The 25,718-nt window shown below is 42.7% G+C and overlaps 1 protein-coding gene across 1 annotated transcript in view; it reads left to right on the forward strand.

Annotated features, from left to right (window-relative positions):
• Positions 1 to 5,307: 5,307 nt before the first annotated feature.
• LOC113420137 (N-acetylated-alpha-linked acidic dipeptidase 2-like) overlaps positions 5,308 to 25,718 on the forward strand; it is a 53,917-nt gene continuing 33,506 nt past the window's right edge. The window contains exons 1-7 of the mRNA XM_087966108.1: positions 5,308 to 5,441; positions 14,556 to 14,667; positions 16,872 to 17,058; positions 21,147 to 21,248; positions 22,622 to 22,747; positions 23,855 to 24,041; positions 25,440 to 25,533. Coding sequence (XP_087822234.1) covers positions 5,360 to 5,441; positions 14,556 to 14,667; positions 16,872 to 17,058; positions 21,147 to 21,248; positions 22,622 to 22,747; positions 23,855 to 24,041; positions 25,440 to 25,533 — 890 coding nt within the window. The 5' untranslated portion in view covers positions 5,308 to 5,359. The remainder of the gene's footprint in view (positions 5,442 to 14,555; positions 14,668 to 16,871; positions 17,059 to 21,146; positions 21,249 to 22,621; positions 22,748 to 23,854; positions 24,042 to 25,439; positions 25,534 to 25,718) is intronic.

Raw genomic sequence — 25,718 nt, forward strand, 5'->3', positions numbered from 1 at the left:
GGGGAGGTTTGGATCATAACATTTTTGGGGGGGGGGAGGGGACCAGGTAGAACTTAATAAAGAACATAAATAACATTCCCCATTTTGCCCAAAGATTCAAAGAAAGGAATCTCGTAGCTTATGCCATAGATTCCAGTTTCAGAAATCTCTGCTTCTCTTTCACACATCTCTATCTACTTATCTATCTGTCTGTCCGCCCATCCATCCATCCATCCATCCATCCATCTATATCTTTCAATAAGTATCAGTATCTATCTTTAAATATCTCTATCTTTCTATACATATATGCATCTAACCATCCATTTGTCCATCTATCCATCTATCTATCATCCATCCATCATCTATCTATCTATCATCTATCTATCTATCTATCTATCTATCTATCTATCTATCTATCTATCTATCTATCTATCTATCTATCATCTATCTATCTATCTATCTATCTATCTATTCAGCCTGTTTATCCATCCATCTATCTATCTATCTATCTATCTATCTATCTATCTATCTATCTATCTATCTCTTTCAATATCTACATCTATCTATCTATCTATCTATCTATCTATCTATCTATCTATCTATCTATCTCTTTCAATATCTACATCTATCTATCTATCTATCTATCTATCTATCTATCTATCTATCTATCTATCTATCTATCATATATAATTTACAGGTGGTGTTGACTTATGATCACAATTGAGCCCAAAATTTCTGTTGCTAAGTGAGACATTTGTTAAGGGAGTTTTGCCCCATTTATGACCTTTCTTGCCACAATTGTTAAGTGAATCACTGCAGTTGTTAAGTTAGTAGCACGGTTAGTAAATGAATCTGGCTTCCCCATTGACTATGCTTGTCAGAAGGTTGTAAAAGGGGATAACATGATTCCATGACACTGCAACCGTCACAAGTATGAGCCAGGTGCCAAGTTGAATCTTCACCATGGGAATGCGGCAATGGTCATAAGTGTGAAAAACAGTCACAAGTCACTTTTTTCAGAGCCGTTGTAACTCTGAACGGTCACTAAATGATCTGTTGTAAGTCAAGGACTATCTATCTATCTATATATATATACCACCCACCCCACTATCCAAAGAGACTTTGGGCAGCTTACAATGCAATAAAAATATAAGGCGAGAATTTTATTTGCACAACAATGGAACAGTGAAGAGATCCCAGCAGATGAAGCTGTGATTAGAAAATATTAGAATATGCAGAAATGGATAAGCTAACACTTACAGTTAAGGAAAAGGAAGAAACTGAATATTTTTTTGACTTGGGACTTGTTTTATCAATGGTTAGCTCACAAAAACAGGAGCTAGAAACAGGGAAATATATGAAAGGATTTGTGATATAAGGAAGATACGTTAACTTGGTTAAACAAATAGCATGATTATTATGAACATTAATATAATTGATATTAAGGCAATGAATATTGTTGTAAATACTGTGATTATTATTTCCTAAAATGATTTGTACCCAGACAACACACTGTTCAATTGAAATTGGAACTTTCGTATGTTATAAAATAAAATAAAGACTTATTACAAAGACAATAAAAATATAAGAACATTTCTACCTTAAATAGTAAAACAATTTTAAAATTACAAACATTGAAGCATTCTTTTTTTTTTTTTGTAAATTTTATTTGAGTTTTCACAAAGAGGAAAAAAATACAAATAAAACATCTTTTTTGAAAGCAGCATAATCCCGGGTTACATTTCTTCGTACAGACACAAATACAGGTTCATGCTCATTTTTATATTCTATTCCATATCTTATTACTACTTTACATTTTCTGCATAGCTTCTCCCCTCTTTTAATTTTCTCAATTTTATTTTAATTATCTCATCTCAATTCAAATCATTGTATTTATATTTTTTGTCTGTCCTGTTTCAATTATCAATTATCTATTAACATTGAAGCATTCTTATTAAAGAATTTAAGGGTCTCCTGGGTAGCGAGAATAAATAAATAAATAAATAAATAAAAGCATATATACAGATGTGTCCTTTTTCCAGATGAGTAAATAGATCTAAAAGATAAGGTGTCCAAGGCTAGGTAGGTGACTACTCAGATAAGGGTATTTCAATCTCATTCAAATGCACAGGTCACCAGGAATCAAGAATTAGGTTTTTTTTTTCTTAATGAAATATTAACTGGCCTTCATTAGATTGCTAACCAATAATCTAATCAAGGAGATAGAGCGCTAACTGTAATGGTAAACAGCCTTGTAAAACAAACCAATGAACTTCCAGTTAAGGATAATGCTTCTGGATGGATTGGAATGGCAGGGAGAATATTTACAAGGTCCACAGATCAAGGTTCATTGTTCCTTCTCTGTGGAAAAGTGAACTCGTGAGATGGAGTGAGCAGTTGTTGTTTTAAATTCTTGGGATCCAGAATGTTGGTGGTATCACTTGGAGGCTTTCAAGAAGAGATTGGACTGCCATTTGTCAGAAATGGTGTAGGGTCTCCCGCTTGGACAGGGGGGTGGACTAGATGACCTCCAAGGTCCCTTCCAACTTTGATTATCTGTAATCTATCTAGAGGATTAAAACAGTTCTGACTTCTCCTTCATTGGAATAACTGAGTTGGAAGGGACCTTGGAGGTCTTCTAGTCCAAACCCTACACCATTTTAGGCAAATGGTTTGTCCAGTCTCTTCTTTAAAACTTCCAGTGTTGGAAGTTCAACATTGATTAATTGTTCTAACTATCATGAAGTTTCTCCTCAATTCCAGAGATACTGGAACACTGGTACCATTGTCTCATTCTTATACATAATTTGTTTTATTTAAAACTAGCACAATATCTGTGCTTCACTACAAAATTATGTGATCAGGCTTAGTTTTTCGGGAGGAAAATAAGGGGGAAAATATTCTGCCTCTGCCTACCAGCATCCATAGGTATTCATCTGGCTAGCGTCCTGTCAGTGTGTGAGAGAGTTGAGGGCTGTTTGGAAACTGAAAGAGTATTTGCTGTATGAGCAAGAAAGAGACAACAAGGAGCCTGGGCGTGGTTTAGCTCAACTGTTCTGCACTAAAGCTGGTTGCTGCTGTGAAACTAAAACTGACACTGAACCTCCTCTCCTCTGCTTGTGTTTTGCATTTGGAACAGATTTCTTTTCAGGTGGGGAGGGGATGTAGACCTCCTTAGCATCAGAGCATAATAATAATAATAATAATAATAATAATAATAATAATAATAATAATAATAATAATAATAATAAAGGAAATGCTAATGCTCTGGTGGTCATTTCGAAAATTCCTTTCTTAGTGAGCACCTAGAAGCCAAGAGGAACATATTTGGCAAATTTCAAGTTTGTAGGCTTTACGGTTCTAGAAATTTTGTGATGATGCACGAGTGGTATTTCGGATAGATAGATAGATAGATAGATAGATAGATAGATAGATAGATAGATAGATAGATAGATAGATAATCCCCCTTCTGGCTGGAGAATTTTAGAAGAAGAAGTCCACTCTTCTCCACGCTGCTCAGGTTATAACAAACACTGTTCTAGACTAGAGGGTCATTTGAAGGCACCACAGCAAAAAGGTACAGAGAACTATTTTTGCCGCCTCTACTGGTTGATTAGTGAATTGCAACACAGGTAAGGCAGCTCTTCCAGGTACCTTCGTACAGGTAATACTTGACATCCGGAAAAAGCCTCCGTCTCTGTGTAGGAATCAGTTGCACATGTTTAACTGCAATAAAATAAAATAAAATACAATAAAATTCTGATGAGCATTAAATTTAGTTCTCGGACATGGAGGTTCCTGAGTGCTGACTTGCCACCAAGAGAGGGAACCCTTCAAAGAGTTCAGGATGCAGAATTCTGGGAGTTGAAGTCCACAAGTTTTAAAATTGCCAAGTTTGGGGACCCCTGATTTAGAAGGTTGCCATAAAAAAGAGCGGGGTCAACCTATTTTTCAAAGCACTTGAAAAGACAGGGCAAGAAGCAATGGATGGAAATTAAACAAAAAGAGAAGCAGTCTAGAACTAAGGAGAGATTGCCTGACAAGGAAGAACAAACAATCAGTTCAATGTATTGCGTTCATTGACCAAATATGCTGACAGTGAGAACAAATTCATCAGTGGAATGGCTTGCCTCCAGGAGTTGTGGAAACTCCAACAGTGAGAAGTTTTTTTTTTTTTTTTTTAAAGACAGCCATTTGCCTGAAATGGTGTAGGGTTTCCTGCCTGAGCAGAGGGTTGGACTAGAAGACCTCTAAGGACCCTTTCCAACTCTTCTCTCCTCTTGTTTGTTGGCGTTTCTTCCGTTCCAGCTTCCCAAGAGGGGCCAGTGTGTTGTGCTGTGTTGTATATGCGTGTTTTAGAGCAGGGGGGAGGGTCTCCAACCTTGGCAACTTTTAAACCTGGAGGACTTCGACTTCCAGAATTCCCCAGTCAGCAAAGCTGCACAGAATGTTAGCAAAGCTGCCTGGGGAATTCTGGGAGTTGAAGTCCTCCAGGCTTAAAAGTTGCCAAGGAGAAGAGTGGATTTCTTCTAAAATTCTCCAGCCAGAAGGGGGATTCTGTCTCTCTCTCTCTCTTTCTGTCTCTATCTCTATCTCTATCTCTTATCTAGAGAGATAATCATCTCTCTCTCTCTCTCTCTCTTTCTGTCTTTCTCTATCTCTATCTCTATCTCTATCTCTATCTCTATCTATTATCTCTACCTACCTACCTACCTACCTACCTACCTACCTACCTACCTACCATCCATATCTATCTATCTATCTATCTATCTATCTATCTATCTATCTATCTATCTATCTATCTATCTATCTATCTATCTATCTATCTATCTATCTATCTATCTATCTATCTATCATCATCAATCCATATCTATCTATCTATCTATCTATCTATCTATCTATCTATCTATCTATCTATCTATCTATCTATCTATCTATCTATCTATCTATCTATCTATCATCATCCATATCTATCTATCTATCTATCTATCTATCTATCTATCTATCTATCTATCTATCTATGTGAAACTCACGCATCATCACAAAATCTCTAGAACCGTAAAGCCTACAAACTTGAAATTTGCCAAGTTTGTTCCGCTGGGCTCCCTAAGTGCTCCCTAAGAAAGGAAGTTTCGAAAGGAGCCACCAGAGCATTGGAGACGAGCTGGAAGTGGGTGTCATATGCCCCTAGTGGGACCCTCCCCGCTGCCCCTCCCGCAGTTCCCAGTTCACCGTCCCAGCCGGCTTTCCGAGTGTGCGCTGGGGAGAGATTGGCCAGTGGGCGGGGAGATGGGGGGTGGGGCGGGCTTCCCCCAGCCGGGACGGGAACCTTCCCGTGTCCCTCGTCCCGCGCCAGCAGTCCTTGGTCTGGCAAGCGAACATGGGCAGGTGGAAAGTGGTGCTTTGCAGCTGGCTGGGCGTCGCGGCGCTCCTGGCGCTTTTCCTGCTGGGTTTCTTAGCGGGTAAGCGCGGCGGGCTTTTCTTCCACCGGCGCTTTGGGGGAAGCGGGGGGGCGAGGACCGCGAGCGCAGGGTCCTGGATCGGAGCGCAGTACCGAGGCGATCCCGGACGCTTCGCGCACCATCTAGGAGCGCGGACTTCGGCCGTGGAGACCTCACCCTGCCTGAGGGTACGCGGCTGGGTGGGTGGGGGGATTTCCACCGGCCCCCTTGCCCGGCTGGCCCCAACGGCCTGTCCTGCTTGGTGGAAGAATAGGATCGGGAGGGATGGGTCCCTTAAGTGTGCGTGGGTGTCTCTTGCCGAGACCCGGGTTTTTTACCGAGTGTCCAGATTAACAGGGGTGGAAGGGATCCTTGCAGGTCATCTAGCCCAACCCCCTGCCCAAGCACGAGACTCTAAACCAGGGCTCTTCAAAGTTGGCAAGTTTAAGACGTGTGGAGTTCGACTCCCAGAATTCTTGAGCTAACACGACTGGAGGAGGAATTCTGGGAGTTGAAGTCCACAAGTCTTAAAGCTGTCAAGTTTGAAGACCCCTGCTCTGTTATCTCCCACAGCCATTAAGTGTCCTTATTGGCAGGATGACAGCACACTTTGAGCCTCCAAGTTTTAGAATAGAATAGAATAGACTTCTTTATTGGCCAAGTGTGATTGGACACACAAGGAATTTGTCTTTGGTGCAAATGCTCTCGGTATACATAAAAGAAAAGATACATCCGTCAAGAGTCAAGAATCATCAGGCACAACACTTAATGATAGTCATAGGGTACAATAAGCAATCAAATCATATTAGAAAATAGTCAATATAAATTGTAAGGATACAAGCCACAAAGTTACAGTCATACAGTCACAAGTGGGAGGGGATGGGTGATAAGGAGTGATGAGAAGATTAACAGTAATAGTAGTGCAGACTTTGAAAATAGTTGGACAGTGTTGAGGGAATTATTTGTTTAGCAGAGTGATAGCGTTCGGGGCGGGGGGGGGAACTGTTCTTTTATCTAGTTGTTCTGGTGTGCAGTCCTTTTTTAAGAAGGAAGTCCATAGGCTCAGAGGCCCTTTGCATATGCTTGCTTGCGCTCTTTCCCTAAAGCTTAGCCAGGCAACTTGGCTGTGGGTCTTGCTTCAACTTCTGGCAGATGTTATATAGTCTTCAAATGCAAATCCATACACTCAGGAATTTTACAGCCATTCTCACCCCCCCCACCCCACCCCAGAACCTCTTCCCCTTCCCTGTCATGAAATTATGCTATCAATGAGTTCCATAAGATAAATTCTGAGCAAACTTGTTGAGCAATGTGTAACCAGATATCTTCACTGTTCCAGCTCTCCCAGTTTCCTGTAACGTAATGCTAATGGTTTTTATCTGATGATAACTTAACTCAAATCTGGATTGGTTCTTTTTATCCACACCCGTGGCTTGGTTGTGAGGTTTTCCACCTGAATGTTCTTTTTAAGAGTTGGTTATTGTGAAGAAAACTCAGAGAAAGGGCTGTTGTTGGGCTTTTTTTAAAAAAAAAAAATGTATGGCTTTCACTGATGACCAAAATGTTCCAGTGTAATTTTTTTTTAATCTGAATTTCTTCCTAGAAAGATAAAAACTAACCTTTCAATCCAAGCAGAACGTTCATTTTTATTCCGATTTCCCATTTTTCTTTCCCATGTGCAAAACTTGTTAGTCTCCCGAAAAGCAAACTTTTATCAAATTTAAAATTTCCTGAACTTGCTCCTGTTGTGGGCAGGATAACCTCTATGAATCCAACTGTTCTTTTCCACATCCTTTCCCCCCCACCCCCCATGGAGACGGTGAGGGGGAAATGTGGAAAAATGTAGCACGGACTTACAAACTTTGCTTAGTCTGAATGTTATGTAACCCTCCTAGTGCACCCAAAATAACAATGACTTTCAAAGCACAAAGAAAGCTTGCATAGTGTGTAAGTGTGGCAATAAAGGATGGCAACTTTTATTCCTTAGCAAGTGGGACAGAGACATCATGTTATGCCAGTTCTCTGAGTCAATCATCCTTTTTCGCCCCCCAGGAACAATTTAAATTACTCTGGTTCTGTTTCAAGGTTTTGTGTAAATGTCTATTCACCACATAGCAGTAGAATGGCTGTCCCAAGGAGTTTGGTCAACTTTGGGGACTGGAGGTGCTGTACAAATTGGGGTGGAAAGACCTAAGTAGCAGGATGTCCTGATACTATGTGCATCTGATGAGCTATCCGTGTAACTGTAGTGGGGTTTCCTCATATCCCCTTATTGCAGGACAAATTTATGACCAACAAACCTATGACGGCAATTTCTGTTGCTAAGTGAGTCGCATGTAATTTTACAACTTTTTTTGACATGGTTGTTAAGTGAATCAGTAGTTGTTTTTTAACAACCTTTTTTTGACATGGTTGTTAAGTGAATCAGTAGTTGTTTTTAACAACCTTTTTTGACATGGTTGTTAAGTGAATCAATAGTTGTTTTTTAACAATCTTTTTTTTGACATGGTTGTTAAGTGAATCAGTAGTTGTTTTTTAACAACCTTTTTTACATGGTTGTTAAGTGAATCAGTAGTTGTTTTTAACAACTTTTTTGACAAGGTTGTTAAGTGAATCAGTAGTTGTTTTTTAACAACCTTTTTTGACATGGTTGTTAAGTGAATCAGTAGTTGTTTTTAACAACCTTTTTTGACATGGTTGTTAAGTGAATCAATAGTTGTTTTTTAACTATCTTTTTTTTGACATGGTTGTTAAGTGAATCAGTAGTTGTTTTTTAACAATCTTTTTTACATGGTTGTTAAGTGAATCAGTAGTTGTTTTTAACAACTTTTTTGACAAGGTTGTTAAGTGAATCAGTAGTTGTTTTTTAACAATCTTTTTTTGACATGGTTGTTAAGTGAATCAGCTGTTTTTAACAACCTTTTTTTACATGGTTGTTAAGTGAATCAGTAGTTGTTTTTAACAACTTTTTTGACAAGGTTGTTAAGTGAATCAGTAGTTGTTTTTTAACAACCTTTTTTGACATGGTTGTTAAGTGAATCAGTAGTTGTTTTTTAACAACCTTTTTTTGACATGGTTGTTAAGTGAATCAGTAGTTGTTTTTTAACAACCTTTTTTTGACATGGTTGTTAAGTGAATCACTAGTTGTTAAGTGAATTTAGCTTCCTCCATTTGCTTTGCTTTGTTAGCCGGCTGGGAAGTTTTTCCTCTCACACGTCATATCCAGGGGTGGATTCAAAAATTTTAGCAAGGGGTTCTCTGCCCAGTTGCTGGTTGACCATGGCCATGGTGGGCGTGGCCTTGTTGGCTTCCTGCACCATGGCAGGGGGGGCGTGTTTTTTCCCTCCCTGGGCTCCGGAGGCTTTCCTCGAGCCTTCAGGAGGGTGAAAACAGCCTCTCTAGGCTGTGGAGGCTCTCTGGAAGCTGGAAACAGGCCCATTTCCGGCCTTCCTGAACTTTTGGGAGACCCGTTTTTCACCCTCCCCGAGCCTCCACACGAACCTTGCACTTAACTGCATCCAAAACGGGCCACGTGGGGACACCTGGGAGGGGTGGGCCAGGGTGGGCAGGGCCAGCCAGGAGTGAGATTTGGTGGTTCTCCGAACTGCGCAGAATCTTAGCTAGGGGCTCTCCTGAACCCCTGCAAACCCCCAGCAGCGAATCCCTGGGTCATATCCAAATTGAGCTGCCTCTCATTCCTCTGGAAAGCAATCCTCCACTTCCTGGGTATCTGGCTCCTTAACTAGATTCTAGAAGGTTGCCAAGTGTGAGAAACAGCAGCCTTAGACTAGAGCAGGGGTGTCCAACCTTGGCAACTTTAAGACTTGTGGACTTCAACTCCCAGAATTCCTCAGCCAGCAAAGCTGGCTGAGGAATTCTGGGAGTTGAAGTCCACAAGTCTTAAAGTTGCCAAGGTTGGACACCCCTGGACTAGAGCATGTAATTAGTGAGATGGTCAGGGGATGAGATCTGCTCCGCTCCCGTTGGTCGTGCTCAGTTCCGGAAGTAACACAACTGAAGGAACTGGGTATGTCTACGCTAATGAAAAGAAGGACTAGTAGGGGGTGACCTGAGATAGTGGCGGGATTCAAATGTTTTTTACTACCGGTTCTGTGGGCGTGGCTTGGTGGGCGTGGCAGGGGAAGGATACTGTAAAATCACCAGTCAGAGGTGGGATTTGCTGGTTCTCCGAACTACTCAAAATTTCCTTTCCCGGTTCTCCAGAACTGGTCAGAACCTGCTAAATGCCACCTCTGACACCTGAGTGCTGTCTTCCCATATTTGAGGGGTACAACATAGAACAGGGGGGGTGGTCAAGCTGTTCTCCAAAGCACCTGAAGGCAGGACAAGCACCTGAAGGCAAAGGATGGAGTTAGGACTGAGATGAGCCAATAGTAAGCTGTATGCAGGTTCTCCAAAGAGTCTGCAAAGTGTGTCTTTCCTGCCAGTGTAAACTTTCGTGGACATTTTTAATCCCCACTGAACTCTGTGACCAAAATAAGCCAAAACAAATGGTAGATCAAGTCTTAACCAGTTTCCTTTCCCTCCTGCAATAATTCTCAGAGGGGCCACTTCTTTATCCTTCTTCCCCAATGAATAAATTCTCCAGACGTTGCAATCTAATCAAGGGAAACCTTACTGGTTCATTAAGAAACCTGTCCCACAATGCTGTTTACTCACTTCGCCCCAGCCAGACTTCAGTAGCAAAACAAAGGCTCGGCTCTGCAATGATTTCTTTGATGCAGTTTTCTCCAGGTAGGCAGGCACATGAGTGGAATAACATCTTTTGCAATCCTGGTGGCAGAAATTGAAAAACTCGTGTTGCCATCCTGTTGATAGAAATTCATTGCAATTCGCATTTGCATGTTATTTGTTTGTTTGTATCCTGTTTTTATTGTTGTGACAAATAACCCAAGGCAGGGAACATATCTAATATTCCTTCCTCCTCCTATTTTCCCCACAACAGCCCTGGAAACTGAGATGGTATTCAGCAGGTTCTGACCAGTGGAAATTTTGAGTAGTTCAGAGAACCGGCTAATACCACCTCTGACTGGCCCCACCCCCATCTATTCTCCGCCTCCCGAGTCCCAGCTGATTGGCTGGGTCTTCTTTTGTTGCCCTGCACAGGAGAACAGAGGTGGAAAGCAGGTTAGTGGGGTAGGGAGGGAATTGGATTTTGCAGTAACCTTCTCCTGCTACGCCAGGGGTGGGCAAACTACGGCCCGCGGGCCACATCCGGCCCATTGGTCTGTCCAATCCGGCCCGCCCCTGAAAAAAAATCGCTGGGCGTGGCGATTGCCCTGCGCCGCGTGGCCCCAAAGCTGCAAAACAGTGCGGAGCGCTCTGGGTAGGAAAGAAAAGAAGAACTTTGCAAAGGCCTCGGCTGGGAGTTCGAAATCACCTTGAGTGCGACTTCTCCGAAGGTGAGTCCCTGCCGATCCCCCTTTTTTCCAGGGCTTCCAGGCTTAAACTTTGCAAGGCAAAGTTTGCAGGCGGAGCGTCTTCTGGCCGAGGAACGGAAGGGTTCCGCCCGGCGGGCGGGCGGGCTGCTTGGAGCGGGCTGCTTGGAGCCACCTAAAGCTAGGCCGCTGCTGGTGGAGCCTTGCCCTGCCTTGGTGCTCCGTTTCCCAGCTCGGCGGTCCTGCTCGGGCAGCACTTTAAAGCCTGCTCCCAGCACCCGAGCAACTTCCCGCAACGTGCGGCTTCCTTTTCCTCACAGGTGCTCGCGCCTGACCCCAAGCCACGCGGGCGGAGGGGAAACCCGGAGCACTGCCGGTCGCCTCCTCCAATCAGCCCGCCCGCCCACCGGGCGGAACCCTCCCGCTCCTCGGCGGGAAGACGCTCCCGCCTGCAAACTTTGCCTGTGCAAAGTTTAAGCCTGAAGCCCGGAAACCCGAGCAACTTCCCAGCAACTTTTGGCTTCCTTTTAACTCGCGGGCACTCGCGCCTGGCCCCGAGCCACGCGGCGGAGGAAGCCCAGCGGGCGGGCGGGCTGCTTGGAGGAGGTGACCCGGCGGTACTCTGGCAGCAGCAACAGGCAGTTCCGCCCGGGCTCCGCTCAGGTGTCCGGCTGGGGCTGTCAGGAGTTGCTACCGCCGGCGCAGCTTGGCGCTCCAGTCCCGCGTTGCCTTGGGAAGGAAAAGGCAAAACCAGGAGCCGCTGAGCCTGAGCCTCCGTTGCCGCTGCTGCCGTTGCAAAGCACCGCCGCGCTCTTCCTTTTTGCCTTTCCTTCCCGAGGCAACGCGGGACTGGAGCCGCGTGGAGCCGCACTGGCGGTAGCAACTCCTGACTCAGGGGCCTCCGAGGGGAGGGGAAGGAGGAGAAGAGGGGGGAAAGGGTGGGGGCGATTCCCAAAAATCTTGTGCTGACCCAGCCCGTCTGTCAAATTTTAAAAGTCAATGCGGCCCCCGAGCTAAAAAGTTTGCCCACCCCTGTGCTACGCCCACTAAGCCAAGCCACACCCACCAAGCCACGCCCACAGAACCAGTAGTAAATTTTTTTTGAATCCCACCACTGCCTGGGAGGTAGGTTGGGCTGAGAGAGAGAGGGACTGATCCAAAGTCACCCATCCAGCTTTCATGCTTATGGTGGGACTAAAACTCACCATCTCCTGACGACCGATGCAAAGTCACCCAGCTGGCTTTCATGGTTAAGGTGGGACTAGAATTCACCCTGTTTCTGGCCTGATGCCTCAAACCACTAGAACAAAGGGGATTCTCCCCAAATTCTCTATTGAAAGAACAGACTAATCTCATGACTATCACTGAGTGTTGTAGCTTATGATCTATGATGATTGTATTTTATGAATATGATCATTACATCAACTTGTTGCTTGCATGTGGGCTGAGAGGTTACGCACCAGAGATAAATTCCTTATGTGTCCAGTCACACTCAGAGGTGGGCTGCTTCCAATTCACACCGGTTCATGCGAAACAGTCGTTAAGATTCTGTGCAGTTTGGCGAACCGCAAATCCCACCACTGGCTGGCCCCGCCCCTGCTCATTTTTTGGCCTGTTTTATGGGCCAAAAAACATCCTGAAAACAGCCAAAAAAACAGGCTGAAAAACGGGCAAGGCAGCCAGTGGTGGAATTAGCCCCAACTGGCTGAATCTTACCTCTGCCTTTGAGGCGAGTGGCCGGGAGGTAGGGCTGGGTTTGATGAGTGATGTCACCCACCCAATCACATGACCAACCGGCCATGCCTTTCCTGCCAGAAAACCGGTTGTTAAATTATTCTAATTCCACCACTGGTCACGCTGGGCCAATAAAGAATTCTACTCTACTCCTACTCTACTCTATCTATCCTACCCTACCCTATTCTATTCTATCCTATTCCGAGGAAGAGACTGCATACCCACTCCTAGGCTGCATCCACAGAGGGATAGTATTAAGATGTTTGATGGTGTTTATTATTACTACTGTTTTCTCCGTTGTTTTGCAAATATATTGAGTGTTCCTATACTGGAGACAAATTCCTTGTGTGTTCAATAACACTTGGCCAATAAAGAATTCTGTTCTATCCTGTTCTACCCTACCCTACCCTACCCTATCTCATTCCATCATCCCATCCCATTCCACATTGTTGCTCCACAGTGGTGGGATTCAATTTTTTTTTACTACCGGTTCTGTGGGCGTGGCTTGGTGGGCGTGGCAGGGGAAGGATATTGTAAAATCTCCAGTCAGAGGTGGTATTAGCCGTTTCTCCGAACTACTCAAAATTTATGCTACCGGTTCTCCAGAACTGGTCAGAACCTGCTGAATACTAGCTCTGATGCTCCAGTCATCAAATATCCCTCTAACCATTCCTAGACAAAGAATAGTTTCTGATTTTAGCCTAAAGTAGCAGCTTTTTGCAAGATCACCAAGAACTGCACCACCTCCACAGATTTTGGAGAGCGCTAACTCTAGCATGTTGTAAGGCTCTCGCCACAGCCATCCTGTGGGGCTGATACAAAAAAGGCCCAGATGAGCTGAGATTGTGCCTTGAGATTGTGGACAAGAGAGCACAACTCATGTCCTGTTATATTGTATTCTCGATAAGCATTCCCGGACTCATTTTATAACTCCCTACCTGCTATAATATCTGGGAAATTCTGATCACGTTTATGTACAGCTGTTACTAGGAGATGAATATGACAGAGTTTCTCTGAACGTAGGTAAATTTCGCCGTATTGTCTCTATTCAGAGTTTTGCAGCATTAATTCAGCGCCAGAAAAATAAACACAGATGGCTGATGCTTCATTTAATGTTTTTATAAACATAATAAGTAAATTTTACAAACCAGTTGTAGATTTCTCCAACATGGAGCAAACTCAAACAGAAACACGTTGCAAGTAACTTCAGCAGAGCAGAAACTCAACTCAGGAGCTCAGAAACAGACATCAGTTTCATTTTAGTTCAGCAGACAAGTAAGAGGAGAGAAGCAGTTTCATTTTCAATAGACAGACTCAGAGTTTAACATAGCTGCAGAGTTGCAGAGCTTAATATAGAGCCTCACCTAGGCTACTTCTAGTTTCAGTTTCCAAATAGTTCTCATTGGCTGACTTAGTTGCTCTGCCTATTCATTGGCTGACCGTGTTACCAAGCTGTATTCTAGTTCATGAATATACTCTGACAGTCTCTATATTCGGCTGATCATCCATGATATCATCACCACCAGTATATACTACTATGTCCTGTTCTGTTTTATTTATTTAAAGTTTTAATTTTTAATTCTGGTCTGTGACCGTAATAAAAGGCTGAGTGGTTGATTGCATCACATCCTGTCCACATGTCTCTTTTAGCTGACATGATTGATTTTGGGTTATAAGAGGGGTATTTTTGCTTACTTTTCTATTGAACTTTCTCACGCTGATTTCTACATCTTAGCCTGTTACTGAATGGTCAAGGGGCAAACCCTTGATTTTGGACAATTGTATTCATACTTGACTTCTATAATGCACTGCTGAAAATTGAGACCACGGCATCTCAGATGATGAGCCTCCATAGGTCAGCCATTAGGTGTCTGAAATCCATCTCCTGTTTCAGCAAGGGGTTGGACTAGAAGACCTCCAAGGTCCCTTCTGACTCTGTTATTCTGTTAATTATTGGGAAGGAATAAATGGACTATCATCTCATTCTTTTTTGACCTTGCAGGTTGGTTAGTGAAATCCTTAATCAAGCCACATAGCACCAGCGAAGTTTTTCCAAATGTAAGAAGACAACTTTTTTCGGAAATGAAGGCAGAAAATATCCAGGACTTTCTACGGTAAGTCTGCTGCTTTGACCACTTACTGCTGTTTTGTTTTTATTCTGTAGGTAATGGAAAACAATCTGGGGTGGGCTGATCTCTCTCTCACACACACAGAGTGATTGTGTGTGTGTGTGTGTGTGTGTGTGTGATCAGCCTACCCCAGTAATCCCTTGCAGGGTGGAATCAGAGCAACTGAATGGAGCTGAGTGTTTACTGGCTGGATGCCCTTCCTATCGCCAATGTGGAGTTTGCAGCAGATATGGCCAATGGAATTCTGGGACATGGGCAACTCCACTTCTGAGAGTTGTTGTCACTTATGTCTGGAGAATGCAAGGCTGAGAAAGGTGTATGTGTGTGTGTGTATATATATATACACACACACACACACACACACACACAATATCTGCATCAAGAAAGGTTGAGAAATGGGGCAAAGCTCACTTATCTGCTGCACTTAACAACATAAATTTTGGACTCAGTTATGGTCATAAGTTGAGGAATACTTGTACGTGTGTGTGTGTGTGTGTGTACATACACATACACATATATACTGTTTGTGTGTTTGTGTGTGTGTATATATACTGTATATAATTTGTATATAATTAATTATATGTCAAAGTATATAATTAATTATATGTTAAAGTATATAATTATACTTTGTATAATTATACACACACACACACACACACACACACACACACACAGAGAGACATAAATGCAGGTTTAAATAAGGCAACATCAAACTTCCTCACTAGTCCAACACATGAAAGCCACAGGTCATAGCATCGACTTCAATGGCACCAAAACCTTAGCCACAATAGAAAACCCCAGCTACAGAATTATCAGAGAAGCCATAGAGATTGAAAAATGACCTGAAAGCATGAATAGAAGAGATGACTCCACCAGACTGTCAATTATCTGGAAGCCTGCACTCACAAACAAAAAAATCTCCACACCACAAGCCAAGCAAGCACCTGGACACAAACAGACACCCCCTGATACCTCTAAACACACCCCAGCGAGCCACCCAGATGAAACTAGCTTCCTAATAAATGACAGCCAGCCATTCACCCAAAGCCAAGCCACACTGAAAGCCCCCAATACACGAAACAAAATGTTGCTAGCTAATCAAGACAAAAAAAACGCTACAAAACAGACAGAAAATATTAGAAACACCAATCAAGCAGAATATAGCCAACTCTAAGACCAATAAACACAGACCAAGACTCCCAACCAATCAGGATGAAGAAAAATCCATTCAAACAAAGCATGAGGCTAGCACCAAATTTAAAACAGAAATGGCTGCGAAAGCCTGACATGTGTGTGTGTGTGTGTACAATATCTATCTATCTATCTATCTATCTATCTATCTATCTATCTATCTATCTATCTATCTATCTATCTATCTATCTATCTATCTACCTATCTATCTGGATGAAGAAAAAACCATTCAAACAAAGCACGAGGCTAGCACCAAATTTAAAACAGAAACGGCTGCGAAAGCCTGACACACATGATGAAGACGAACCCAATACACGAGCCTGATGATGGCAGATAAGATTCTGCCGAAACGCCGCTACAACTTTAAAAGCACAACTATAAAGATGTGGGAAAATACCCGAACAAAGCTGAATACCATATATATAATGTTGTCTTATATATCTGCATGTTTGTGTATGTGTATGTACCTATATGTATATACAGTATAATTCTAAAAATATGAGTTCCAGGTAAAAAACTGTGAAAAAAAGAGACAGGCATCCCGATCTCTGGAACTAAAAATTTATATTGTTCACTAAGCTTTCATTAGCCTCTGCTAACATTGTCATCGTGTAAAAGTCATGCACACAACGGCCATTGGTTAAAGTTAATTGGTTAAAGGCACATATCTCCTTAACGGTAGTTTTACACTATGACAATGTTAGCAGAGGCTAATGAAAGCTTAGTGTACAATATAATTTTTTAGTTCCAGAGATTGGGATGTCTGTCTCTTTTTACACACACACACACACACACACACACACACAATTTGCTGACGCCTTATTTAAACCTGCATTTGCGTCTGTATGTATAATGTCTTTTTATCTGTGTCTGTATACCAGTGATTGCATGAGCCCAAAGATGCCATATGCTAAATAGATAATTTTTTTTAAAAAAACCATCAGCCCCATTTCTGGGCTCAGCTGTGCTCTCATCCTGAGGTGCTGTGCATTTTCTAGCTCCTTCACCACCTTCCCCCATGTGGCTGGAACAGAGCAGAACCTTCGCTTGGCCAAGCAAATCCAGAACCAGTGGAAGACCTTTGGCTTGGACACAGCAGAACTGGTTCACTATGACGTCCTCCTTTCTTACCCCAATCAAAGTGCTCCCAACTATATCTCCATTACCGACGATGGCGGAAAAGAGGTAAGGAAAACAGGAATGTTCCTTCTTCTGTGGGGGAAGCCCGGGGGGGAAGACTGTGTGGGGGAAAGCCACACCAAAACCTAAGATTCTTCTAGAAAGACAATTAGATTGGAATGACTTTTTTTTGTTGGGGACGGAGGGTGAAAATAACCCTTTCTAACCTTTTATAAGGACAGGAAACAAAACAGATATTAAGCATCATTGGGTATGTTACCATCGATGTGTGAAATTTGTAGAACACCTAGGAAATCTATAGAATGGCAAAAATGGGATGTCGAAGTATGAAATACTTAATATTCCACACATTTCCTAGCCATTCTGTGCAATGGCAAAAAAAAGCACACTGGCAAAGTATAAAATAGTCGAGATTTTTTTGCTTTTTCACAAGCCCTCCGTGTACGATAAACTGTCTCTTTCTTCTATTCACATATCCGGAAACAGTTAGAAATATTTTTATAGTCTCTCTGATGATGTATCCCAGGAATTTATACTATACTAGCTGATAACTTGACGTTGCCCAGGTATTTATTTATCCTAATCCTATAGTAGACAGGAAAATCCTGTAGTCGGGACTCACGTTGTTGTACTGTCTGTCGCACAGCTTTGCAAGTCTTCTATTCAGAGGTGGGTATTCAGCAGGTTCTGACCAGTTCTGGAGAACTGGTAGCGGAAATTTTGAGTAGTTCAGAGAACCGGCAAATACCACTTCTGACTGGAGATTTTACAGTATCCTTCCCCTGCCATGCCCACCAAGCCACGCCCACAGAACCGGTAGTAAAAAAATTTGAATTCCACCACTGCTTCTATTCTTCTCCTCAAGAGTTTCTTGTCTATGCTGGTGTTTCATTTTTTTGATTGCACTTGGCCAATCACCTGACGTTTCCTTGGAAGGCTGAGAGGGAGCCCCCTTGTGGAATACTGGAATACTGTGAAGCCGTTTCCATGGCAACTCCACTGTGCTGTACAGTAGAAGCCATTTTAAAGCACATACACCCCCTGAAGGGTGTTAAAGGTGTCTTACCCCTCACAGTATTTGTTTCCAGAGGGTAAGTCATCTGTGTACCAAGTTTGGTTGAAATTGCTCGAGGTGTTCCAGAGTTATACTGGAACACGCACACACACACACACACACACCCATTTTTAGATTCATGCATGGAAATCAAACAACTTGTTTTGTTTGGTGCATTTGTTTTCAGCATGCCTTAAATAGTGTTGTTGTACTACAGCTCTATTTATCTGATAGATTGCAGCCCTTAACCAACCTTGGTTGACAGTAAATGAGCTAAATATTTTTGAGTCTGGTTAGGATGTATTTATTTATTCACATGTTTGTTTTGCAATAGTTGTAAACCACACAGTCAATTAAAGCTCTGGGAAGTGAACAATAGAGCAAGAAAATAATAGTTTGTTTTTTTAAAGTATCAGATTTATAATTTTAGACTACGCTTCACAATAGACTGCCCTCTAAATGAGTGGGTCTACTACTAGATGTGTGGGCCTACAACTCCCAGACTTACGACCACAATAGAGGCCAACATTTCCATCGATAACCAAGATAGTTGTTAAATACTCCATTTGACGACCTTTTTTGCCACAATTGTTAAGTGAATCAGTGAATCGCTGCAATAGTTAAGTTGGTAACATGGTTGTTAAGTGAATCTGGCTTCCCCATTGACTTGGCTTGTCAGAAGGTTGCCAAAGGGGTTCACATGACCCTGGGACCCTGCAAACGTCATAAATGTGAGTCAGTCACCAAGCATCCCAATTTTGATCGCATGACCATGGGGATGCTGCAATAGTTGTAAGCCTATGAAAGTCTTCAGACAGCACTCTCTTCCCCTCCGTTCACAGGAAGATAAAGGAGGGAGAAGAAAGAGAAAGAAGAAAGAGAAAAACATATTCAGGCTTGGAAAACTACAAGGTGTCAACTCAAAAAACATTTTGTTTACACATTTTAGAAGTTGACAACAGAAAGAAGGGGGGGAATTTCAAAGAGCAGGCAACAGGGTGAAATCGAAAGTACATTCCATTCATATTTTCTTCAAACACTGATTAGATGGCTGAAGCTTCTGCTGTGCAAAAATCTAATTGGAGAGCATGATTGATGACTCTTGGCTATGGATGTGTTTCGTTGGATGATACACCGAAAGGGGTGGGGGGAAAAGCAGGATCAAGGGTGACAGTGAATTACGTATCTCAGAGTTGGCTCTGCCCAGATTAGTGCCGGACGTAGAATGTTACCTTCAAATAAATCTCTTTAGTTTTGGGAGTGTGGCTCGAGGCTCATGATTTAATTGGAGTAACTGCTGGAACCCTGACAGATAGCCAACTCTGAGATACATAATTCACTGTCACCCTTGACCTTGCTTTCCCCCACAACCCTCTGGCACATGGACTTGCCCATATAGTTATAAGAAGTGCAGCTTTACTTCACAGCACTTCATAGATAGAAGTTTCACCAAACAGACTGCCCTCTAAATGAGTGGGTCTACTACTAGATGTGTGGGCCTACAACTCCCAGAATTCCCAGACAGCATGTGTTGTCATTTAATGACCTCGTAATCCCTTGCGGGGTGGAATCGGGGCAACTGAATGGAGCTGAGTGTTTACTGGCCAGGTGCCCATCCTGTTGCCAGTGTGGAGTTCGCAGCAGATATGGCCAATGGAATTCTGGGACTCCACTTCTGAGAATTGTTGTCACTTATGCCTGGAGAATACAAGGCTGAGATAGGTCTTTGTGCAAATAAAAATGGCATATGTAAACGTTAGCCAAATCATTTTTTTTAATGCAGGAAGCTTTAAACATAATGGAACTTCCAGCATAACGATAATTTTATTGATTTCACTTTGGACTGATAAATGCTAGGAATGGCCATCTGAAAAAAACAAAAAGAAGTACAAAGATTTGATCTATGGTAAGTTCTGGTAATTGTCCCTTTAATTGATGATCATTCAGATACTTCAGCCAAAAGGAAAGGCCCCAGTGGTGAGATTAAAAGTTTTATTACCAGTTCTGTGGGCGTGGCTTGGTGGGCGTGGTGTGGCTTGGTGGGTATGGCTTGGTGGGCATGGCAGGGGAAGGACAGTGTAATCTCCATTCCCACCCCACTCCTTTTCAGAAGGTTACTGCAAAATCCCATTCCCTCCGCACTCCATTAACCTGCTTTCCAGCTCCGTTTTCCTGTGCAGGGCAACAAAAGAAGACCCAGCCGATCAGCTGGGACTCAATGGGAGGCAGAGAAGAGATGGGCGTGGGGCCAGTCAGAGGTGGTGTTTGCTGGTTTTCCGAACTACTCAAAATGTCCACTACCGGTTATCCAGAATTGGTCACCTGCTGAATACCACCTCTGAAAGGCCCCCTTCTAATTTTTTAAATGGTGGTTATAACCACTTGGTAAGTAAATCTGATTGAATTGCAGATGCGCCTTCTGACTTCATCACTTCAGAGAGATGTCATAAGGCAGTGATGGCTAACCTTTTCAGCTTGGTGTGTCGAAAATCGGGGAAAAGTGTAGCCTTCCTCGGGTCGTGTGTCACTTCAAGAAATATCAATAATTTGGTTTATGACGGACTGGGCTGGGGTGATCACACAGGGCTGTGAAACTCGTCTCCCTGGTCTCAGGGCTGCAGGTGCAGGATGTGGGGATCGGAAGGCCACCTTACAGGGCTGTGAACCTCATGGATCTCCTTTCCTCCTGTAGCGTTCCTGAGGTAATGAAACTGACAAACCTCAGTATATGGCGGTTAAAACTGGTTCTCTGCTGCAAAGATCTTGCGGCAGCGGTGACACCACGCCTCCACGCAACAAGCAGGGAGCAGGGATTGGAGCAGAGCACAGGCAGCCTCTAAATGTGCAGGTTTTCCCCACACCAACAGGCATGTCAGTCAAAGTGCCTCCGTGTGTCACGAGTGACACGCGTGTCATAGGTTAGCCATCACTGTCATAAGGTCTACAATTCTAAGTGAAATTTGAAAAATCAAAACGGGAACCTTCAAAAGAATTGTAATTTTAGGAGCCTGCCAAATCTAATCACACTGTCATTTCAGTTTTCAAATGAAACTTCTTTTGTCTTATTTTTTCTATGTAGATTTTCAACTCATCGTTGTTTGAACCCCCTCCTGAAGGTTATGCAAATATTTCTGGAGTACTACCGCCTTATAATGCTTTTTCAGCACAGGGCGAGCCACAGGTAAGAACCTGAACAATTTAACTTGTGTGAAATCTTTTATAGTGGTATCTTGGCTCTCCACTGCTTTAAAATTCATTGAAATTTGGTACTCAACGCAGTTTAATGTGAAAATTTTGGTCCTGGTGCTCATTGTTTAGTATTTGACGCACAAGCTAGAACAGTGTCAGCTGCCTTTTGACTCACTACATTATTCTTTATGGGGAAAAATTGTTTTGTACTCATGGTTTTTGGTACTCCTCGTGCCCCTTGAACCAACTGACGATGAGTACCAAGGTAGCACTGTATCTTGAGATGTGATGCTGGCTTTCAAAATGGCAACTGGACTTTCTTACTTTTCTTGAAGACATTTCCCTTCTCATCTAAGAGGCTTCTTCAGTTTTAACTAACTGGTGGGGAATAGAAAGGGTTTATGGTATTTGCAGCCAGACAGTTATTAACACTCTAAGTGTCAGCGGTCCAGTGAAAACTCCCCATCGCATTCAGCACTCAGAAACAAAGTTAATCCAAATAAGAATTTATTAAGGAAGTCATGTTGGCACATCTGGGAAAACCCGATCTGAAAGTTCCAGGTTTTCCCTTCCCAAATAAAATTCAAAAATCCATCCCCTGCACCCACCAGTCCATCACATAATCCAATCAAATGTTGTCCCAACTGGAGACATTCCTCTCCAGGTGCAGGGTAACATGTCCTTGACTTTATAAGAAGAATGTTGTTGAGTGTAATCTTCGACCTCTCTAAGAAATCCCCCCTCCCACATTTTCAGGCACTAAATCAGTGGTGGGATTCAGATAATTTAACAACCGGTTCTCTGCCCTAATGGTTTCTTCCAACAACCAGTTCACCAAACTGCTCAGTAAGTTAACAACCGGTTCTCCCGAAGTGGTGCAGACTGGCTGAATCCCACCATTGCACTAAATGTGGCAGCCTTGAAACTTCTAAGTAAAATATGGCTTTTAAGGCTGACACTGAGGGTCATTGAAACCATCTGGGGTTAATGAAGATAAATCATCATTTTTGAAGATGAGTCATCTTGGGGAACCACAACACTCAATGCTCTGTTGTTACTCTCTAAGTATGTCTACAGGGGCAGTTTAAATTTCCTGTAAATAAAGCTTTTTCGTTTTGCAATATTGTCAACTTTTAATAAACCAGTTTAACTTAAAAGAATGAGACAGGAGGCCTGAAGGGGGAATCAAATGTGGGTTATGGGGATATTTGCAGTTGTGGGCATCATGTTGATGATCCTGAGCATAAACATTTAGGAAACACTTCTCTGCATAAGTGAAAGAGATTCCATGTGTAGTAAGTAGTAAATTAAATAAAATGATCAGTACCCGACCAAAAATGCTGTTTTTGTTTCCTTTCTGAAAAGGCAGATCTGGTTTATGTCAATTATGGACGCACGGAAGATTTTTTCAAGTTAGAGAGAGAAATGGGAATAAACTGTACAGGAAAGATTCTTATTGCCCGATATGGAAAAATATTCAGAGGAAACAAAGTAAGTTATTTATTTTCATCCTCTCAGGCTGTCATTGGTTTCTCAGTGACAATCAATACCACCAAAAGAAATATTTTTAATGTCTTTGCTAGGGCTTTGTTCAAATTCTGTATACATGTTTGTTTTTAAAGTAACAATTAATTAATTGGACATGGAATTTTTGAAAACTGGTGTGGTAGAAGCCTCAAATACAGTCCACTCAAATACAGTCCAGTTGTTGTGGAATGTTTGGTGAGAATCCAGTTGGTTTTTACAAATTGTGGGAGCCAAGCCATTATCTTAAGCTTACTAGAGTCAACTGGTTCTAGAGACCTTAGTTTAGCACGTAGTCCAGAATAATGCTGTTTTGATTACCAGTTGATAATTGGGCTCCCTTTATGAACCCACTGAACCTCACCTTAATTTATTATGTGAACTTCTTTTCAGCTGTCTACCAGGTTTTCCTGCTACCAATGTAGACAAACTCACAGAGGGAGAGGGAGGGTGGAAAGGAGAGGGAAAGGGAGAAGGGGGAGAGGGAGGGAGAGGAGGACAAGGGAGGGAGAGAGACACAGAGGCAGAGGGAGAGACAGGGAAGGAGGGAGGGAGAAAGGAACAGGGAGGGAGAGCTGGAGAGGGAAACAGAGAGGGAGAGATGGGAGGGAGGGAGGGGGAGAGAGAGAGAGAGAGAGAGAGTGCTCTGGCCTAAGAGCTCAACTATATGTTATCTTTCGTCTTGATTTCCTCTTACACTACAAGTAGGCCATTTGTGGTCCTGTTGAGTACATTGCAGTACATTGCAGTAATCCCAATGAAAGGAATGGGCACAGTTAGGATACAAAACGGATTTGTGCAAAGGCCTTCCCAAGAGGAAGCTGTGAATCTAGGATACTTAATCCCAACTTCTGACTGAGGACGTGCTGGCAAATATTCACCAACATATGGTCTTCCAAGGCAACCCCGTTGTCGAGTGCATTGTAGCAGTCCAGACATGTGACCACGATGGAGTAAATATGGGAAGGCCCAGTAACCCTTGGAGTCTTGCCCATCTTTATCCCATTAATGCTACCCCAGAAACTCCAGGGGATGCAAGGCCGTTTTGCTTCTTAACGGTTGATTTTTCTGCAGGTTAAAAATGCCATGTTGGCAGGAGCCAAAGGAATTATCCTTTACTCTGATCCTGCAGATTATTGTGCACCTGGGGTCAAACCCTACCCAGATGGCTGGAATCTTCCGGGACTGGGAGTTCAGCGTGGAAATGTGTTAAATCTCAATGGGGCGGGAGATCCCCTCACTCCAGGCTATCCAGCCAAAGGTTAGTGTCCACAGGCCCATGACTCTTTGGGTAGGAGAAACCATAGCTTGTTGATGTAATGTTCGTTTTCCATATACAGATAGTCCTCAATTGATGACATAATTGAATTATCTGAATTATCTGAATTATTATTTCCCCATTTTACGATAATTCTCGCCACAGTTGAATCGTTGCAATTGTTAAGCTAATAACATGGTCGTTAAGTGAAGGGGATCACATGACCCTGGGATCATGCAGACCGTCATAAATAAGAACCAGTTGCCAAGCATCTGAATTTTGATCACGTGGCCATGGGGAGGCTGCGATGGTCGTAAGTCTGAAAAACGGCCGTAAGTCACTTTTTTCCAGTGCTGTTGTAACTTCGAATGGTCACTAAATGGACTGTTGTAAGTCGAGGAATACCTGTTATAGTTGTCAGTTACAAGTTTTGGACCCTTCAGATGAAGCTGGGAAACACTGTAAGCTCCTTGAAAAAAAGATGGATACCTTCTTTAAAATAGGCCTTGTAGAGATAAGTATAGCAATCGAGGGATGCCACCAAGGGTTGAAAAATGCTGAAATGCCAGTATGAAAATATTAATTAGCATCTTTCAGTGGCAAAGTAATGTGAAGCCAAATCAATGTTTTTACTGTTTGAAGTTCAGCAACACAATCTGCAGATCACTAAATAGAGTAGACTAGAGTAGAGTAGCATAGCATGGAATCGAATAGGATGGGATGGGATGGGATTGGTTAGCCTGGAATGGAATGGAATGGAATGGAGAGTAGAGTAGAGTAGAGTAGAATAGATAGAGTAGAGTAGAGTAGAGTAGAGAATAGAGTAGAATGAAATAGAACAGAACAGAAAATAGAACAGAACAGAACAGAACAGAATAGAACAGAATAGAATAGAATAGAATAGAATAGAATAGAATTCTTTACTGGCCAAGTGTGAATGAAAACTGTACAGATAGTCCTTGATTTAAGAGCCACAATTGAGACCAGAATTTCTGTTGCTAAGCAAGGCAGTTGTTAAATGAGTCATGCCTGATTTTGTGACCTTTTTTCTACCATGGTTGTTAAACTGAATCACTGCAATTAAGTGAATCACATGGTGGATAAAAGAATCCAGCTTCCCTCCAGTGATTTTGCTTGTCAGAATCCAGCTGGGAAGGTCATCGGTCATGAACTTGGATGCTGCAACCAGCGGCCAGGTGCCCGAATTTTGATCACGTGACCATGGGGATTGCTGCAACAGCTGTACGTACAAGGACAGGTCATAAGTCCTTTTTTTCCCAGTGCCCTTGAAACTTTGCATAGTCCCTAAACGAACGGTTGCAAATGGAGGATTAAGTACTGGTAACCCCCGATTCCATGTCTGCGTATTCTACTCATCTCAAACTTCCTTTGATTTTTCAGACTACATGTTCAGACTTGAAGTTAATGATGGAGTGGGGATCCCCACCATCCCAGTACACCCCATTAGTTACCACGATGCTGAAGTTTTATTAAGGTATGCAGGTTAAATTACATTCAATACTTACGTGAACTGAAAAAGTTTTTCCCCCCCAGTCCATGCCTATTTCTTGACTGGGCTCAGTCTTGAAAGCTTACCCAACCAGGAAATGGGTTTGGTGTAATGATAAATAGTGCTGGACAAAAGAAACAGGAGACTGTGAGTTCTAGTCTTCCCTAAGG

Source organism: Notechis scutatus, chromosome 5 (assembly GCF_049901735.1).
Source record: "Notechis scutatus isolate UNSWTSFEM ecotype Mainland chromosome 5, rNotScu1.2, whole genome shotgun sequence".
NCBI classification, from domain to species: Eukaryota; Metazoa; Chordata; class Lepidosauria; order Squamata; family Elapidae; genus Notechis; species Notechis scutatus.